At 36.3% G+C, this 17,581-nt stretch overlaps 1 protein-coding gene across 5 annotated transcripts; it reads right to left on the bottom strand.

Moving 5' to 3' along the window:
- Positions 1 to 601: 601 nt before the first annotated feature.
- Positions 602 to 17,536, bottom strand: LOC126629458 (uncharacterized). Of its 5 annotated transcripts, none has more exons than XM_050299498.1 (29): positions 17,316 to 17,535; positions 16,897 to 17,151; positions 16,644 to 16,804; positions 15,572 to 15,637; positions 14,331 to 14,448; positions 14,107 to 14,216; positions 13,909 to 13,986; positions 13,397 to 13,520; positions 12,334 to 12,401; positions 11,877 to 11,963; positions 11,238 to 11,390; positions 11,059 to 11,154; positions 10,823 to 10,882; positions 10,611 to 10,729; positions 10,401 to 10,488; positions 10,001 to 10,105; positions 9,824 to 9,928; positions 9,692 to 9,744; positions 9,515 to 9,578; positions 9,267 to 9,401; positions 8,976 to 9,088; positions 8,799 to 8,892; positions 8,200 to 8,419; positions 6,679 to 6,809; positions 6,178 to 6,324; positions 3,356 to 3,484; positions 2,192 to 2,290; positions 1,316 to 1,354; positions 602 to 1,129 (listed from the first exon to the last, which is right to left on the bottom strand). In XM_050299498.1, the coding sequence occupies exons 2-29, from the start codon at positions 17,135 to 17,137 to the stop codon at positions 992 to 994; spliced, it is 3,141 nt and encodes a 1,046-aa protein (XP_050155455.1). In that variant the 5' UTR covers positions 17,138 to 17,151; positions 17,316 to 17,535; the 3' UTR covers positions 602 to 991. The 5 variants fall into 5 exon arrangements, 4 of the variants coding, with proteins under 4 accessions (XP_050155455.1, XP_050155454.1, XP_050155453.1 ...); XM_050299497.1 differs by having other exon boundaries at positions 9,824 to 9,925; positions 13,909 to 14,004; XM_050299496.1 differs by having other exon boundaries at positions 13,909 to 14,004.
- Positions 17,537 to 17,581: the final 45 nt, after the last annotated feature.

Here is a 17,581-nt window from a genome sequence, read left to right on the forward strand (position 1 = left end):
GTATAGGTGAAAACCCAACACCTTATTCACTAAGAGATTAACCACACACAACACAGTTCAATCAACTTCGTCTATTAATTGTTTACTGTTTCGTCACAGTAGCAACATAATATCAATAATACGGATGACACATCAACGACAATCGAGTGTCCCGTAATCAAAAGATAACAACCCAATCACCAAATTGGCGAAGGTAAGGTCAAACATAAAGTGAAAATCCAGGTGGTAAAGTGGTTCAGTTACAAAAGTAGTGTAAAGTGATACTTATGGTATAGTTCAAGAGGCATTAGATAAATAAGCCCAAGAGAAAAACAAGAATTAACTCTAGGTGAAATTTGCACGATGCTATTCTACATTTAGTCCATACAAGCCTCCCAAGCATGCCAAGCAGTTGGCACCCATTGCTCTAGAGATGACAAACAAGCACATCATCAAATGTTGCCTCGTTATATATGATTTTGGCACACTGAATGCGCAAGATATTACCATTAACAATGACAAATTCAAATACATATTCCCCCCATGTTAAATTCGAGGCACGAATTCAACGTCTAATCGAAGAGAGGCGAGAAAGTAAAACGAAAGCCAGGAGACAAGAACAATCCTTTAAACCTCTTTTTCTTTCTTATTATCAACAAATACAAAGAATATGTAAAGGTTAATGTACAGGAGATCAACTTACAACATAGACACGAGAGAATGTACACCCTTTTTTTCTTCTAAAATAATTGGTTTACTACCAAAATTAGAACTGGCCATTTTCTACATGTCAAACCCCACAACTATCTTTGCTACAAACCACCAGAAAAGCAAACCTCGCTAACGTTCCTCTTCAAGTACACAGCAATAACGATACCGCCACCACCAAAAAAAGTCCAATGCACCTTCCTGTTACACCAGCCCGAGAACTTCACAAACTTAGCTCCCTTTTTTTTCCCAGTAGAGTATCCATTTTTTTTACAGCTACAAGTATGCAGCAAAATATTCATGGTTACTTCAAGCGAAAATCACGCCTGAATACTGTCAAGTTTTGGGTGAACTTGTCTCTGTTCTTTGTATCCAAGCTTCTAGTAACATCCACCATAAGCTTGTCAAAACACTCGGAAAGCCGTTGATGTTGATCCGCTTGCTGCAGGCCAATATCAAAAAGTGTCATGTACATGTACTCGTGACAGTAGCAATTTAAAACAGCAAAACAATAATAAATTCAGCGTTGCTCAAACACAAAAGTTAAGGTTTGACCCATCATATTAGCTTAGTCCTTTATTATTCGATTATATAACTCAAACAACCAATAATGGAAGGCACAACTAACCTGTGAAGCCAAGATATGAACTTTCAAATCGGAGAATATCTGCAAGTCAGATACAGCCATCAGAAGTGAAAAAATTTAAGACCATTAAAGAATTCCCTTCCAGCAAATGCAAGCTTGAAATGTTTAGCAAAGAAATCCAATGGTTCAGCAAGTTTTTTAAGGTTTGTTTCTCTCTACTCTCCCTTCTCTCTACCTCACTTATTTCTCTCTCTCTCTCTCTCTCTCTCCTAAAAATAAAAAGCGGTATAAAACACAACCCAAGTAATTTGTATTGTCAGCTAAATTGAAGACGCTGATAAAAGAAGGAAAAAACAAGTTGGCCGACCACAATGAGCTGAACAAAAGAAGTAAAGCACTGAATTCAAAGATGCAGCTTCTGTACTGAAACACAAACAAGAGTAAAGGACGGTATACTGTTAAGACAGGATGCAAACTTACAATATTCTAATGTCAAACATGTAAAGGACAAACAGTGGAAGAGATGGAACCAAGATTTACAGTTAGAGAAATAGAGAGAGACAGCTGCATTGTTTCCAAATATATTCTAAAAGATGTAAGCTAAAAACCAAAAACCATAAAGAAAAATGAAAATTTAATTTGAAAATTGGCAGAGATGATAAGCATAAAGAACATGTTTACTTTTCCTGCAGGTAAGATGATTTAAAACAGAAATGGCTTCAGGAAGCAGTAACACAAACACATGTGCGTATACAGACTGAACAGGAAATATATAGTGTAATCATGTGAAGGTGGACCGTGGAACTGATTAATAAGAGGCATTTAAAAAACGATGTTGCAGACGAACATGTTGTGTATATGGCTAAAGAAAAGACTTGAACAAGTTACAATATACATGCACTCAAATAAAAATACTACCTGCTCATTAATAAGTATCAAGCTCAGCATTGGTCTGCTAAAATTCCACTGGTTGTTACTTTCCTCGAATAAAACAATCTCAAACAGTGTCTTCAGTACCTTTACATATAAAATAACTCAGATTAGTCACATAACCAAAACAGTTTAGTAACTATGGAGAATAACCACAAAATGTTATCAGAGTTTGGCAACATAAAGAAAGCATAAGCAAATTCAATTCACCTTGCTTGCATGGAGAATGATTTCATGCATAACTTTGACACATAAACATATAAACTTTTTTTTCTCAATAGCTTTACATTTCTTCAAGCAAACCAAAACCAAAGTCCCCAAGGCATATATAAATCTAGACCTAATCCTCTCAAGGGTCAGGCACACACTTTCTTAATACAACAATGTATTTACACCAAGCAGTGGGGGAAAAATTGGCATCAAACTCGCCATCCATGAGATTCAAACCTAAGACCTCTCGCTTACAAGTCAAGGCATGGGACTAGCTGAACTAAAACAATGCACAACACATGTTTACAATCCAGTTGGGCTTATGGATTTCCGCAGGTTATTATGTGACTACAGGAGTTCAATGCCATTAAACTTTGAGTATATCACACTTGTCATAGTTTCAGTTTTATTGTTTACTGATAATCACCAACAAGGTTCTGAAGTGTCACCTTATATAGCTGACTGAAAAAGAAAACTAAATACTAATAGAGCTACATTGTTTTCTTTTTTGGTGAACAAAAACCCATGCATCTTCAATATGTTAACATCACAGAAGATAGATCTTGACGGTTTTTAGAGCTGAGTCTGATTTATAATGGAATAACAGTAAACAAACATTACACAGATAACCCATAACATAATTTAATTTAGGGCTCATTTGAGAAATGCTTTTAAATTACTGAAAGCACTTTTAGAGAAATGCTTTTGAAAGCAATCCTTAATAAAAATGCAAGTTTCTCCTGGAGAAGCACTTCAAAGTGCTTTTGGAACCCATAAACATTTTTTTCTAAAAGCTCTTTCAATTCTTTAAATGTTATTTTTTCGGGTTACAACCATGTTAATATTTAACAAAAATATAATTACTCAACCATAAGAAATGCACATCTTAACAAAGAGTCTAGGACAAATAACAAAAAAGTAATACAGCATAAACATCCTTACTTCTGGAAACAAGTTGGGGCAGTCTGAAATGTGACGAGCAAGATTGACTGCAGTAGGTGATGTGGGTGCCTCACCCATGGTTATGTTGTTGAAGTAGAAAGCAGCCAAATTTTCAACCGCAGATGCACACTGGAGCAAAAGGTGAATAGAGAAAAAAATGTAAAATTAAAGTGGAAAATGCAGACAAAAAAACTGGTGCGAGTTGGTAACACAGGATCATGTTGTCAAAAGACTTCTCCAGTGCAATAACTTTTTCCAAAATTTTTAACATTTGTATAGCTTGTAAATTAAACAATTGTACTGGGAGAGAGCCTGGCTAACCAACATTGCATGTTGGTGATGGATGCACATATCAAAAGAGATAGAAGAAAGAACAAGACCTTGAAATGTCCAAGACCTAGATGGTGGAATCTAAAAGGGGAAAAACAAGTCACTTTCAAAGGTACTCGCCCAATGCGTTTGGGATACAGAGGGAAATGCTAGCCCAACGTGGGATTCCATGACTAGCTATCCGAAAAGTTGTAAAAGGGGTATTAGGAGAGTCCAAGGACTTTGCTCCACCTCAAAAGGAATTTTGGTGGTGGAAGGAGGAGGTACAAGAAAATGTTAAGGCTAGGAAGGAATGCTGTAAAGCCTTGTACAGAACCGATGAAAACTGTGAAAGATATAAAATAACGAAAAATGAGGCAAAGAAAGCAGTGAGAGAAGCAAAGGTAGTGGTTTTTGACGGTATGTATGGTACATCAAAGATGAGAATGGAAATGTTCTAGCTACGGAGAACGCAGTAAAAACAAATGGAGAGCTTATTTTCATAATCTTTTCAATGAAGGACACGAAAGGAGTACTTCTTTAGTGACTTGAGTAACTCGAAAGAGTGTATAAATTACTCCTACCGCCGAATCAGGAAAGAGGAAGTTGTAACTTTTTTTTTTTGGTAATGGAGGAAGTTGTAACTTTGAAAAAGATGAAGCAAAGAAAAGCAGTGGGTCCTGACAATATACCATTCGAGGTGTGCAAGGTCCTGGGAGAGAGGGATATAGCATGGCTCACAATCCTTTTCAGTAAGATTTTGAAAATGAAGATGACAAATGAGAGGAGAAAAAGCACATTGGTGCCTATCTACAAGAATAAAGGCGACATACAAAACTACATGAACTACAGGGTATCAAGTTAATCAGTCATACAATGAAGCTTTGGGGAAGAGTAATTGAGCATAGACTGAGGCAAGAAACACGAGTCTCAGACAATCAATACGGGTTCATGCCAAGGCGCTCGACTGTGTAGGCAATCTATCTCTTACCAAGATCAATGATATAGAGATAGGCAAAAAGATTTGCATATGGTCTTTTATAAGACCATAAATTTGGAAATAAACGTATGAAGAGTCCTAAGAGAAGTTTTGGAGGATGTAGATGAGGAAGGAGTACGAATAGCATATATCCATGGAATAAAGGATATGTACGATGGAGCAAGGATTGTAGTAAAAACTTATGAAGGAGAAACTAAAAGCTTTCCCATAACCATTGGGTCAGACCAAGGCTCTGCTTTAAGCCCTTATCTTTTAGCATTGGTAATGGATGAGTTAACGGACATATACAAGATGATCCCTAGGGGTATGCTTTTTGCAAATGATATAATGTTGACAGAGCGGAAGGCAGTAAATGCAAAGCTTAACCTTTGGCAGGAAGTCTTCGAATCTAAAAGTCTTCGCCTAAGTAGGTCAAAGACATATGGAGTGCAAGTATAGGGGTCCAAATAAGATAGGGGTGAGGATTGGAGATCAAAAAGTACCAAAGAGTGAGCACTTTCGTTATCTTAGATTTATCTTGCAAAAGAACGAAGAATTAGATGAAGATCTCAACCATAGAACACAAGTTGGATGAATGAAGTGGAAGAGTAATTGGGTGTTGTTGTGTGACCGACGTGTGCCACTAAAGCTCAAGGGAAATTTTTATAGGACGCCAATAAGGCCAACAATGTTTTATGGCACACAATGTTGGGCAGTCAAGCATCAATACATGCAAAAAATGTGTTGCAGAGATGAGAATACATCATTGGATGTGTGGGCACACGAGAAAAGATAGGATTGAGATAAAGTAGGAGTGGCCGCAATTGAAGATAAGATGAGAGAAAATCGGTTTAGGTGGTTTGGATATGTGAACCGAAGACCTATAGACGTTTGAGTTAGAAGATACGATTAAAGATAGGGGCTCAGGGCAAGAAGGTAAAAGAGGACCTAGGAAGACTTGGAGAGAGAATCTGAGAAAAGACATGGAGTACTTGGAGCTAATGGAAGACTTGGCGCAAAACCGAGTGCAGTGGCGCTTTAGGATTCGTACAACCAACCCTACTTAATGGGATAAGGCTTCGTTGTTGGTGTTGTTGTCCTCTTCTATAAAACTCCTACAACGTTCAATGTTTGGAAGTTTAACACTTGGCACTTAGCAATGGCCAACTGTTGATCATTTGGGGTTTTTCCACTACCTCACAGTAACATATTGAAAGTTTCCGAAGACTGATAAGGGATGGGTGAGAAATTAGACTTGAGGGAGTACAAATGCAGGCAACGGAAGGTTTTAAGTTTATTCCAAAACATGACTTATGTCCTCAATAGCACAAGATGATTTCTAAATTTCAGGTTAGTTTTACTTTTGCTTGGACACATTTTTCCATCTGGCCTTCTAGTTCTGAACTGAATAGAGGAAAACAAATGCAAAAGAAGTGCAGTAACAAGTTATTCTTTGAAAGTGAAGCCTTAAATTTGAGACATGGGGATGATGATAGAATTGACTTTGTTCATAAAATAGAGACCTAACACATACCTGTGATGCAATACCTGTATCTAGACCTTTAATTCCAGATTCAAGGGATCCAACTATATGCAGAAAAGTACTGGTATCCAGATTCAGTATATAAACTATATGGCTGTTGAATACAACCTCCAAGAATGCAAAATAGGCCTTTGACAACTGCGAAGAGTAAGAAATTCAAATAAAGAACACCTTCCAAATTTTAGGCAAGAGGAAAAACTTAAAGAAAGATAAAATTAAAGAGTTTTATATCTGCAATTTATTTTAATCAAGTAAACAGAGTAAGATTTTAAAGCGTCAAAAAGCATCAGCACAACAGAATTTTTAGCAGGGACAAACTAAAAAATAGGATAGCATAAATTTCAGACTTCATAAATTGCACACTCAGTGTTCAATTTCAAGTTTTTGCTCCATACATTCACCTTCATTCTCCCGCCGAAATCATATCAAACAACTCCAACCAGGTACTCAAAACTAATAGATGCAAACACTAACAAGCATGAGTAAATGTACCTTCCGGAATGCCAATACATCAGCCAAAGGTATTGATAATGTCATCTTCAGTGCAATATCAAGTGCATCAGCAAGCGCTCTATCACCATATAGCTCGAACACCCCAAAGTTGACATAGTTTCCAGCAAGAGCTATCAGTTGGCAAACATCCTAAAATCAGCTCATAACATAACATTTGTACAAGGAGCTATTTATTTATTTTTAGTTCAACAGGGAAAGCAGGAGAAGAGCCACTACAGGATTTATATTTAAAAACTAGTACCAAGAATGCTGTGGTAGAGTCAAAAAATGAATTGAAAGTACATCTTTGCAAAAGAACTTTATTCTTTTGTCTGATGTTTTCAATTTGGGATGAACAGTATAAGGAAAAGAAAAAACAACTTGAGATGTTTTTCTAAAACACAGACAAAAAAAAGGCAATTGAAAAACACAAGATAAACATCAGCTTCCTTATAGTATTCCAATTCATTCACTTTTAGCTTGGCTGTTGAACTAAGAAAATTGATGGGTTTCCCCTAATATTTTAATCAATAATACATGTTCAGCATCTTTAAGGGGCTGTTTGGAATCCTTATGGTATCCAATGTTTTGTTTTCAGAAAATGATTAATGAAGCTAAATTACTTAGTACATTACTTCATTAGTTTCAAAAAAACAAAAATTGGATCCAAGTGAAGAAAGTTGAGGCACCATAAAACCAATTGGCAACATGGGGAGTAGCCCATTACCATGAAGAAAGTCGAGGTTCACCATAAACCAATTGGCAAAACGGGGAGTCGCCCAATTACTTATAAGCACATGCAATGTCCCTTCTTTCCCCGATGTGGAATTAATACTCTCACCACCAAGCATACCAAACAGCTGCTACACTTTGCACTAAATTCAATCCAAATGCTAAAACCTTACATGATTCTATTAATCCTTTCAAGAGCCAAAGTTTTAACTTTTTTTAAGCATAAACATCTTATTGTTTACTCACACTGACCACCATTCTAAACCAACAAACCATAAACAACCTTCACTGTGTACCCACATTAGTAACAAGACTCACAACTTGAGATTGACAAGTTTGCAACACCAAGTTTGTAAACAGTTGAAGGATTACCAAAAAAGTTAACAGTCCACTAGCCAACTAATAAATTACCATTTATTCATATTCTTTATAGACCCTCCTTGATTAGATCTAGGTTGTTTTACTGCTTATCCTGCACCCAGAAATGTGATTCTAACTATCTGCAGACTACAGTTTAAACCATTTGGAAGCAGTACAATTTTTTTTCCAACCAAAGTGAACAATAAAGAAAAAACCCACAGCTATACATCAGATGTTCAAGAATATATAAGCAAGAAGTGCAATATAAACAGAGTGATAACTGTCATACAAAACTGATAAAACATTCTTGAAAACGTAGCTACTATTCAGAACTGAATAGAGATACGAGTATACCTAGTGAATAACCATGCAATTGATGATCCAACAAAGTGATTACTGTTGCAAGAAATAAGAAGTTTATGGACTCACCTCTTGTAAGAATAGTTAAAGAAATCCAAATTCCCTTGTATTTGAAGGCATATATATCAGCAACATTTGGAAGAGACAAAATTCTTGACCCATATGCAACAATCAGTTTACTGACTTCTCGAAAAAGAAGTATTCCATTAGGAGAAGATGAATCAAAAGTCAAGCGTTGGGCTTTGTTCAATGCAAACTCAGCCATGAATTTCAACAAAGGAGTGGTCACCTGCAGCATTAATTGGGCAAATATTGAGAAAACATAACACAATTAACTTTGCAAGAAATAAGAAAGGAATCAAATGTAGCCGAGAGAGATCTGCTTCCTGTTTCCATGTATTCTAAAATGCTCAAAAAAATCAAGAATATTATCTAACCCTACCTGATCTCTTAGCTAAAAACTATAATGCAAACAAGAAACACAGACTTATGTTTCAAAAGACTTTCATTCATTTATTTATTTTAAAAGCCTTCTGAAATGTAGAATTCTCCAACTAGTAAAAAAGTTCAATTTCAAGGTATGAAATTTTAGATAATGCTTTGTTTGCTTAACCACTTAATGCAGAACTCTATTGAATTTTTCAACAAAGGAAGCAGTTATCCTTTACCTCTGGTGTATCGGACCAGTGCAAGATGCCTTTCAAAAGAAGTGGCATGTGTGCAGGATACAACCAATCAAACAGAAAGCCATAAGTTCTCCGACTGAAGATATCCAAAGAAGAGCATAAGAATAAGAAATTGTTAGGCCTTAGATATTTGATACAGAAAATGAAAAAAGTACCTACCTATTTGTGGCCATGGCAATTCCTCTAAGATCTCTCGTCAACGCAATTAATCCATACTTTACAGCATCAGTACGAAACATTGAATCAGGAGTTGATTCCAGATTGACGAAAACCTGAAGAACCACATATAGTACAAGAGTAACAATCCATACAATACCAAACTAGACAGTATCTAGTGTGTGTGTGTGTGTGTGTGTAGTTAAGCATTTTAAAGAACACACAGGAATATCTGTGCAGATTCAGCAGCATGCACATATGAAACATTTTTTATTGCATGTTGAGAGAGAGTACTTGCAAAAGTGGATCCATGGAAGATCTAAATTTGACAGGGCTGTCTTCCATGAATATTAACCAGCCAATTATGTAATAGAAAGTTGTTCTGCTGCGAGAACATCTATACTCTTCCAGAAAAGGGAAATGCTCCCTCTGAAAAGAGAAATTCAAAGTGTGAACTTTTCACGCGAGATACAGGATTCTGTTCAAGATATTCAAATCAAAAGTGTAAATGCAAAAGAAAGATATTTCAGATATGGATTTACAGTATGATTCGCAAGTATAAATTTGACAGTATCCAACTTCAAGAGTAGCTTGCCACTCATGTATCTGCCAAAATAATTACTCTTACAATAAGCAAAATATGATAATGGAAGCTAGGCTCTCTTAAGCCACCAAGCACTCCAATGCCCCAAAAGACATACAGAACAAAAAGAACTAACCCAGATGCCAGCTCCAAGAACAAACTCAGGGTGTGACCAATGACCTCCTCATTCTGAAAATAGGCAAGAATTAAAATGCAAACTTGATATCCAAATATATTTAGTGTGAGTAAAGCATGAAAAAGATTTCACCTCCGTGTAACATTTCAGGTTTGTAGCAATCTTGCCAACAATGACATTTAACATTAAAAGATGATCATGAAGTCCAAGAAGCTCAGAAAGGCGGGCATATAACTGCTGCAACAAATGGAGAAGCCTCAAGAAGAATGTTAACTTAACTGTAAAGAATGCCAGGAAAAACTTAATTACCCTTGAAGAATGCATGGCCTGATCACCCACATATGACTTCCGAAAATGTTGAAAAAAGGTAAGAATTGCACGATCAAGTCTTTGCTTGCTTGTTTCACCATATCTCTGCCAAATGCCAGGGTTGAACAGTTTACATTAATTTTGATAGTAAGAAAAATAAATAAATTGGCAATCTTAAAGTTGAATATCACTCTTAACACCGAGTAATTTGGTTGAATATATTAACCAAAGTGCTTGATGCCCATTGCAGAGTTTTAAAGTGCACACATTCATTTATATCAAACCATGACAAAAACAGTAACATTTTAGGTAAAGAAAGATAAGAAAAATCTAGATTTAGAAGGTAAGTATTTGACTACTATATCTAATATTCAGAAAGAGGTCATTCCTGCTGCTGTACCTGGCTCTGTACCCCACTGTCAGTGACATTTATTAATTGCAAGATGCGTGCTGAAAGTTCTGCATCAAGTGCTTCTTGTGATTCGGTACTGCAAGGAAAAAATAAAACAATAAAAATCTTCCATGGTAGCAATGAAGGGAAAAGCAAAATGAATGAAAAGGAAGTAAACGCAGGTTTTTTTGGTCAAGAAAGTTGTTTAATTTTCTTTACCTGCACCCAGTACATTGTTTTATCTTGAGAATTGCAGCAACTATGTGAACAATCCAAGCAAGTTTTGCTTCAATAATAGAGAGGTCACTGGTATCACTGGTCTGAACTCGAGCTCTTTCCTGTTCAAGTTAGAAGAATTGGTTAAAAACATGAAGTCCAGAAATTTTTCTTTTCAATTTCCAAGAGGCATCCATCAATATAAATACCCATACCGTGTAGACTTGCAAAAGAGGCTCCACTATGCTTATTATATACAAACTACTGCTTTCATACTGCAACAAAATAGAGAAGGTCATAGAGGCAACTAACAAATTCAGATCAGCTCCACGTGTCTAAGTTAAAATATGTATTTTAAATGCATTTTTATCAAATAGAAAATAGTTATTTGACGAATTGCAAAACCATAACTTCCTCAGATAGAAAAAGAGAAGCACATAAAGAGGTGAACCTGGAATCTACAGAGGTATGTAAAACAATCCAACTGATCTTGAAGAAGTTCAACGTTGTCTAATGGGTTTTCAGAAAGATCATCAAGCGAACCATCCTGTAAAATAGTAAGAAGATATAGAACTTTCTTAAATTTGAACATAAAATAACAGTACTGGCAGTAAAAGTTCTGGTGTTTACCTGCACGGAGTTAAATCTTGATGTGATGAAACCTTCAGTAATCTTAGGTACAAATTCATCGAGCATGCTGGGTGCATCACCTTTCAAGTATGGTACAGATGTCACCAATCTAGACCAAAGTCCTAAAAGGTAGTATACGCTGCTGCTGGCCCACTGAAAAGAAGATAAAGTTTCAGTAATGCAAGTTGTAATTTTTCAACCCACATAATTAGTTCCAGCTACCAAGCATTATTAGGTACCATAGTCGATGACATTCATGTATAACGGCACTAACTGTCATTAGGACAACCATTCGTTGTTGGATGCAATTAGGACTGTATAGCTAAAGCAGAGAGATAGTCTGTGTGTTAGAGAAATAGTGGAAGTGACAACTGGAAACTATAAGATAAGAGTAACTACAACTAAAAACTACAAACGACTAGATGCACCTAACCAAATGAAGATTAATGTAAACAGAAGGTAAAGGATTGCAAGCCCAATCAAGACTCACATGGTATGAAGCCAAAACCCATAAATCTACAAAACTAAGATTTAGGAGATTGTAGAGACCGACTAATCGTCGAAGTGTTTTCATTTAACAGCATAGTATACAATATTCTTTTCCTAATGCTTAGAAAAAAGTTATGAAAGCCATTCAACCTTCCAGGAGTGCAAAGACTTTAACGTGAATTCTGCTACTAAACGTATCCAGTCACTATAGCCTTCCACAGTCACAAGCTCTGACAACTGCGGCAAATTTAGAAGTTCAGTAAGCACAAGCAGTAAACTAGATCACCTCAAGGAAAGATTACATACCAGAAAATAAATTTCATAATAACCACAAAGAAATTACAAACTATCTACGTAAAATCTCACGTCATAATCAAAACTACATGTGTAAGGCGTAAGTTTCATCTTTTCAAGGTACAAATCAATGTCATCTAAATATAAATCCAAAACGAAAATGTAGGTATATTTACGGAGTAATTTACATCTGTGCAATATTCATTAAGCTCACTTCATTTAGATGAGTGACCCAAAATACCAAGAAAGACTAGGGTACTTCTTACTAACGAAAAAGCCTGATGTCAAAATTACCAAAAAGAAAAAAGATTACCTGATAATTCACTCGGAATCGTCCAAGAAGACGACAGTACTCATGGTAATTATCATGATCAGCAAGACCTGATTTCCAGTTCAACAAATCATTATAAAAACCCAACAGATAAAAGAAAACACACACTAGTAAAACATAAATTCAGGGCCGTTGATTAAGGATTTGCACTTAGTGGGAAAAGGCTTCATTAAGGATTTGCACTTAGTGGGATAAGGCTTCATATAGCCGACCCCACTTAGTGGGATAAGGCTTTGTTGTTGTTGTTGTTGTTGTTGTTGTTGTCTGTTGTCTGTTGTTGATTAAGTATTAGCACTCACAAGTGCCTAAAATTCAGATAATATCCACCTTAAAGTATAATATAGATACAGGACCAACCAATAAATAACTACTACAATCTAGAATAAGTATAGGTACCTTTGTTGCACCGATACTAGAAATTTGGGCCAGGGTTTACCGATACCCCCACGATACAGTCTAACACGTAGCAGATATGCAAAGTATTGTCGATTTTTCCTATTTTGTAAACTATGAGAAACGGCAACGATACTCAATAGGACATGGTCAAGATACGGCTAGGGGATAATAAGTTTTTGTAACTTTTGGGGATGGTGTTTTGAAAATTTAGAACAAGGCGAAGTCAAAGTTTAATTTTCAAAAGTTTATTCTAAAGCTATTCCTCTCTTCTCTTCTATATGGTGAAAGATGAACCTGAATCTTTCTCTTTTCTAATTTATTTTATGTTGTGAAGTATGAACTTATGATGGAATCAGCATGCTTTTTTAATGTCTTTTCTAATATATTTTATATAATTTCTGAGTCGTATTCTGTGCAGCATAGACAGGTACAAATCTGTCCATAGTTGTTATGCAAGAGTGAGAAAAGCACGAAGGGAAAACAATCAAATTTAGGAAGTTATTGAGAAAAATATCTAGGAAGTTAATAACTACCAAAAATACACAAATGCTGTACGCTTCTATCACACAAACAAACTACTTCACATTCAGCACAATTAGAGTAAGATGCATGACAATCAAAAGGAAAAAAGGGGCTAAGCCAACGGGACCTTGCCCAGTTTGTAGGATTTCTTTGGTTCCTGTGATTAAATGGGACAGAAACTTTGAACGGGCAGGATCACTTGTAAACAAAGAACGTCTAACAGAAGCTAGTCGCACCAAGCACTCCAGTGCCTATAAAGAATAACAGTAAAAACTCGATTACGATGTTAAACAGTAAAAATCATGAATAATAACAACATAAAATTTCAAATGGTAGGAAAAGAAACTTTTTACTCCAACAAACAAAGATAAGTTTTGGTTATTAAAGGACAGAACTTACACCACTGTACGCTTGCACATACAAGACTGTATGTGGTTGCAGGTAATCGAGAACTAATAAAAAATATCTCGCACCAGCAATAAATTAGCCATTATGACAAGGATCCAATTCACAATACATGTAGCATCCGCAATAAATTATCCCACGATAAACGGTTTTCTTTACTTATTCTTTTTCTAATCAAATAAGGTCCTAGAAATCATCAGCAATTAGTGAAGAAGAAAAATCACATATACTAACCTCCTTTGAAAGGGGGGGCTTTGTATTGGCATAGTAATCAAAGAAGACTTGAAGTGTTGCAGGATCCTCCAATGTTGACTTCCAACCCGATGGAATCTGTAAGATTAACAGTTACATTCTTATTTATGATTCACTGCATAAGAGACTTGTTGACAGACCTTTAAATGGTTAACAATCCAAAAGAAACAAGGATAATACCTGAACAGTACCAAATTCTTCAGAACTTTCATCAAGTGAGGTCCCAACAAAATCAAAAGATAGGCATTTAAGTGAAAGCGAAAGAGCCAACTCTTGCAATTGATTTGCAACTGTGCATAAAAAAATCAACCAGCATTAATACCAATCAAACAAGAATTACAATAAATATAAAGTAGTGGTAAGGGGTAATCCAAACAGGTTAAGATCCACTGCCAACATCTTACCATTACTTTCCAGTTGACGCAATGAAGTTAAGGATATTTGGAATATTTGAAAGAGAGACTCGTCCCTGAAGGAGCATGCAACCCTCCGATGATGCGTTGAAGGCAACCCAGGATTAGGCTGAACATTTATCAAGTAATGAAAAAACAAACAAATGTTAATCAAATACAAAATAAACAAGCACATGTTACTAGCCAAGTTAAAATTTCATTAAACGCAATGTAGTCTGCAAGTTAATTGTCTAAGTCTCCCTATGTTACATTCTTCATGGATTTGGTGTCATAAATTAGTCTTTAGAATTCCTAAGCATATTAATGCGGACCTCTGCAGATTCATGTACCAGTTAAGCCTATAAAGGGGATAATTTGTAAGCTTTTGCAATCAGATTGTTAGTGAAACAGAAATTCTGGATTTCCGAGCTTGTGTGTGAGGCACAACAACCTTGGAGTGATTCCAAGGCACCTTTTGGTGTGATGCTGAAGGCTGGTGTGATGCCGGAATTTTTCTAATTTCTCTATTGGAGTGATTCCAGTACACCTTTGGTGAAATGCCAAAGGCCTGAGTGAAGTCCGTATCTCTTCTATTTCTCTATCCCTTCCTATTGTCCTACATCACACATTTTAAAAGGAAAGGCCCTTTCAAAGAAACAAACAAAACAAGGTTTAATTCTTATAAAAATTGGAATATTACAACTCCAAAATAATAGTGAAACTAATCAAATACCAATATGCCTATAGATGTTCGACCAAGGGCAAACTTTGAGTGCTTAAACTAGCCTCTATCAGTGTCCTTGAACAAGAAAATAAATTAATAAATATTCACACCATACACTATCATCTATCCATGTAACGATGCCCTGAAAAAACTTCAGGATGATAAGTGGTTCAATTCACTCAGACACAAGTTGCAGTAAGAGACATAAGTGGTCCAAAATAATAGTGAAACTAATCAAATACCAATATGCCTATAGATGTTCGACCAAGGGCAAACTTTGAGTGCTTAAACTAGCCTCTATCAGTGTCCTTGAACAAGAAAATAAATTAATAAATATTCACACCATACACTATCATCTATCCATGTAACAATGCCCTGAAGAAACTTCAGAATGATAAGTGGTTCAATTCACTCAGACACAAGTTGCAGTAAGACGGGAAATAATGGAAACAGAGTGGAAATCTTCTGTAACCAAAAAGTAATATCTCGTATTAATGATGAGATAAAGGGGCACAAATTAAAATCAAACCTGACTCATCTCAGACACGAGTTGGTTAAGTATCTTCAAACCAATGGCATAGTGATCAGACGTTGCCTGGTAAATAGAGCCAAATAGTAAGAGATATACATGTACAAGAAGATAACCAATTAATATTTAATTCTTAAATTCCAGAATGATAGACCAGGGATCACGTGGCCACAATGTGTTAAATACAATGCAATTATGGATACAACTAAGGTAATGTTGTAGCTAGATGCACCTTTCTATAAACCAGTTAAATAATCAACGATATGACCGGAAACAAATAAGGTATTGTAAGTAATCCCATTTCCTCTATATAGTGTTTTAGTTTTTTATAGAAAATAAAAATTATTTAAATCCCAAGCAATTACAAGCATGCTGTCCATTATTAACAAAATAGCGAATGTAATAAAGCCTTAACAATCCAATGACTACCACAGAATTTAGATAAAACTGATTCTAAGTCCAAAAAAATAAAAAAGAAAGAAAGGGGAAAGTAAGGAATTTCCTGAGATTCCAAAGAAGCTGAAGCCGAAGTAATGCAAGTTGCTGAGATTACCCAGCAAAGTTAGTCTTTGTCCCTACACTTACACCCAATTTACAATCTCTAGACCAGAAGGAAGGAGCTGGAATTTTGAGCCAGAGGGAGTACTCCCATGTAAGTCCTATTTAGAAAAGCTGGTATGCGCTAGGGAATTTTTGCATCATGCATTTTCTGGTGGCAAGATTCTGGGGATTTTGTGAGATAAAGTTTCACTTTAGACCTTTTTAATGGTTATCGGTTTCTTCTGAGTTTTAGGATGTACCGTTGTTCTTTATCTATGAGAATAGGAAGGATGTTGTCGATTGAGATTCTGTTTAGCTTAGTTTCAATGTACTATGATTTTGTTTGTCTGGTCTCTGGTTGATAATGTTTTCTTGCAGTATTTTATTCAGTAGCCAGTTTGTTTACAGTCATCTTTACCTACTCGAATTTCTCTAGGTAATACTGCTTATAACGCAACAACAGTGCCATAGTATCATACAAATTAGTTCAAGATCGAAGACATTACAAGTTATAAACAGAAAGTCATATAACCTGATTCAAGAAGTTCATTGACTGTTTCACCACATCCCAGAATCGATCATCATCAAACCACCCAAACTTGGTGAGCCGACATAAGAGTTGGACTAAAGAGGCAGTCACGAATGGCTGTAACTCGCGTCCTCGAGTGGCCAAATAGTTAATAAGGTAATTCCCTACAACAAAGATTCCACATTGTTCAACTCCAATAAGATGCAAACAACAAAGCAAACCCGCTAAACGAATACAAGTAAAGGAAGATTCCTACGGATGTCGAGACGAAGCTGCAGAGCAAGTTTTTGCTCAGTGACTTGCTTCAACAAGCTAGAACTAGCCAGCATCAACGCGTAGGGAGTCATGGCATTGTCGAGAATGTACTGGCACTGCGAAATGTATTCTATGTTCACCGAAAAGCATTTGAGAGTGTTCTCGGCATGAGCCCTTTCGACCGAGTCCTGCGAATTGTACAACCTCTCACACAACGCCTCCAGTTGCCTTAAACCCTCCATCTCTTCGAAAACTCCTATGATTCATCAATCACCAATAAACCAAAACCTCAGATGACATTCTTAAACCCAACCAAACAAAAATGCAATCTTTACTAAAAACACAACCGAAATGTTCAAATGTCAGACACAGACAATCACGATCATATATTTCTCCGACTTGCATGGTTCGTCGATTTACCTTCCGACAGAGGCCCGGGCGTTTCGCGACCTAGGTTGCCGGAAGCTACTGCCGCCGACTCGATCTCCGATTGCGGCCCAACGATGCCTGACGGCCTCAATTCGTTAGGCGGCTTTGGGATTGGAATTTCTGGTGCAATGGCCAGAGAGAGCGAGCAAAGAGCAGAGAGCACGACTGAGTATTTTTCTTCCTTTTTGTACAGAAGACGGGCCCGTCAGGCAACGAATTTACATTGTCTAAAATTTATAAAGGATATATTTACCAAG

The sequence above is a fragment of the Malus sylvestris genome, chromosome 7 (genome assembly GCF_916048215.2).
Source record: "Malus sylvestris chromosome 7, drMalSylv7.2, whole genome shotgun sequence".
Taxonomy (NCBI): Eukaryota; Viridiplantae; Streptophyta; class Magnoliopsida; order Rosales; family Rosaceae; genus Malus; species Malus sylvestris.

What these genes read in the sequence shown, in the direction of transcription:
- LOC126629458 (XM_050299496.1), bottom strand. Translation starts at nt 17,137, where the DNA reads ATGGAGGGTTTAAGGCAACTGGAGGCGTTGTGTGAGAGGTTGTACAAT. An exon ending in GCGTCAACTGGAAAGTAATG is followed by an intron (nt 14,217 to 14,330) that starts GTAAGATGTTGG and finishes TTTTATGCACAG; the next exon opens with TTGCAAATCAATTGCAAGAG. An exon ending in CATACCTCTGTAGATTCCAG is followed by an intron (nt 10,883 to 11,058) that starts GTTCACCTCTTT and finishes ATTTTGTTGCAG; the next exon opens with TATGAAAGCAGTAGTTTGTA.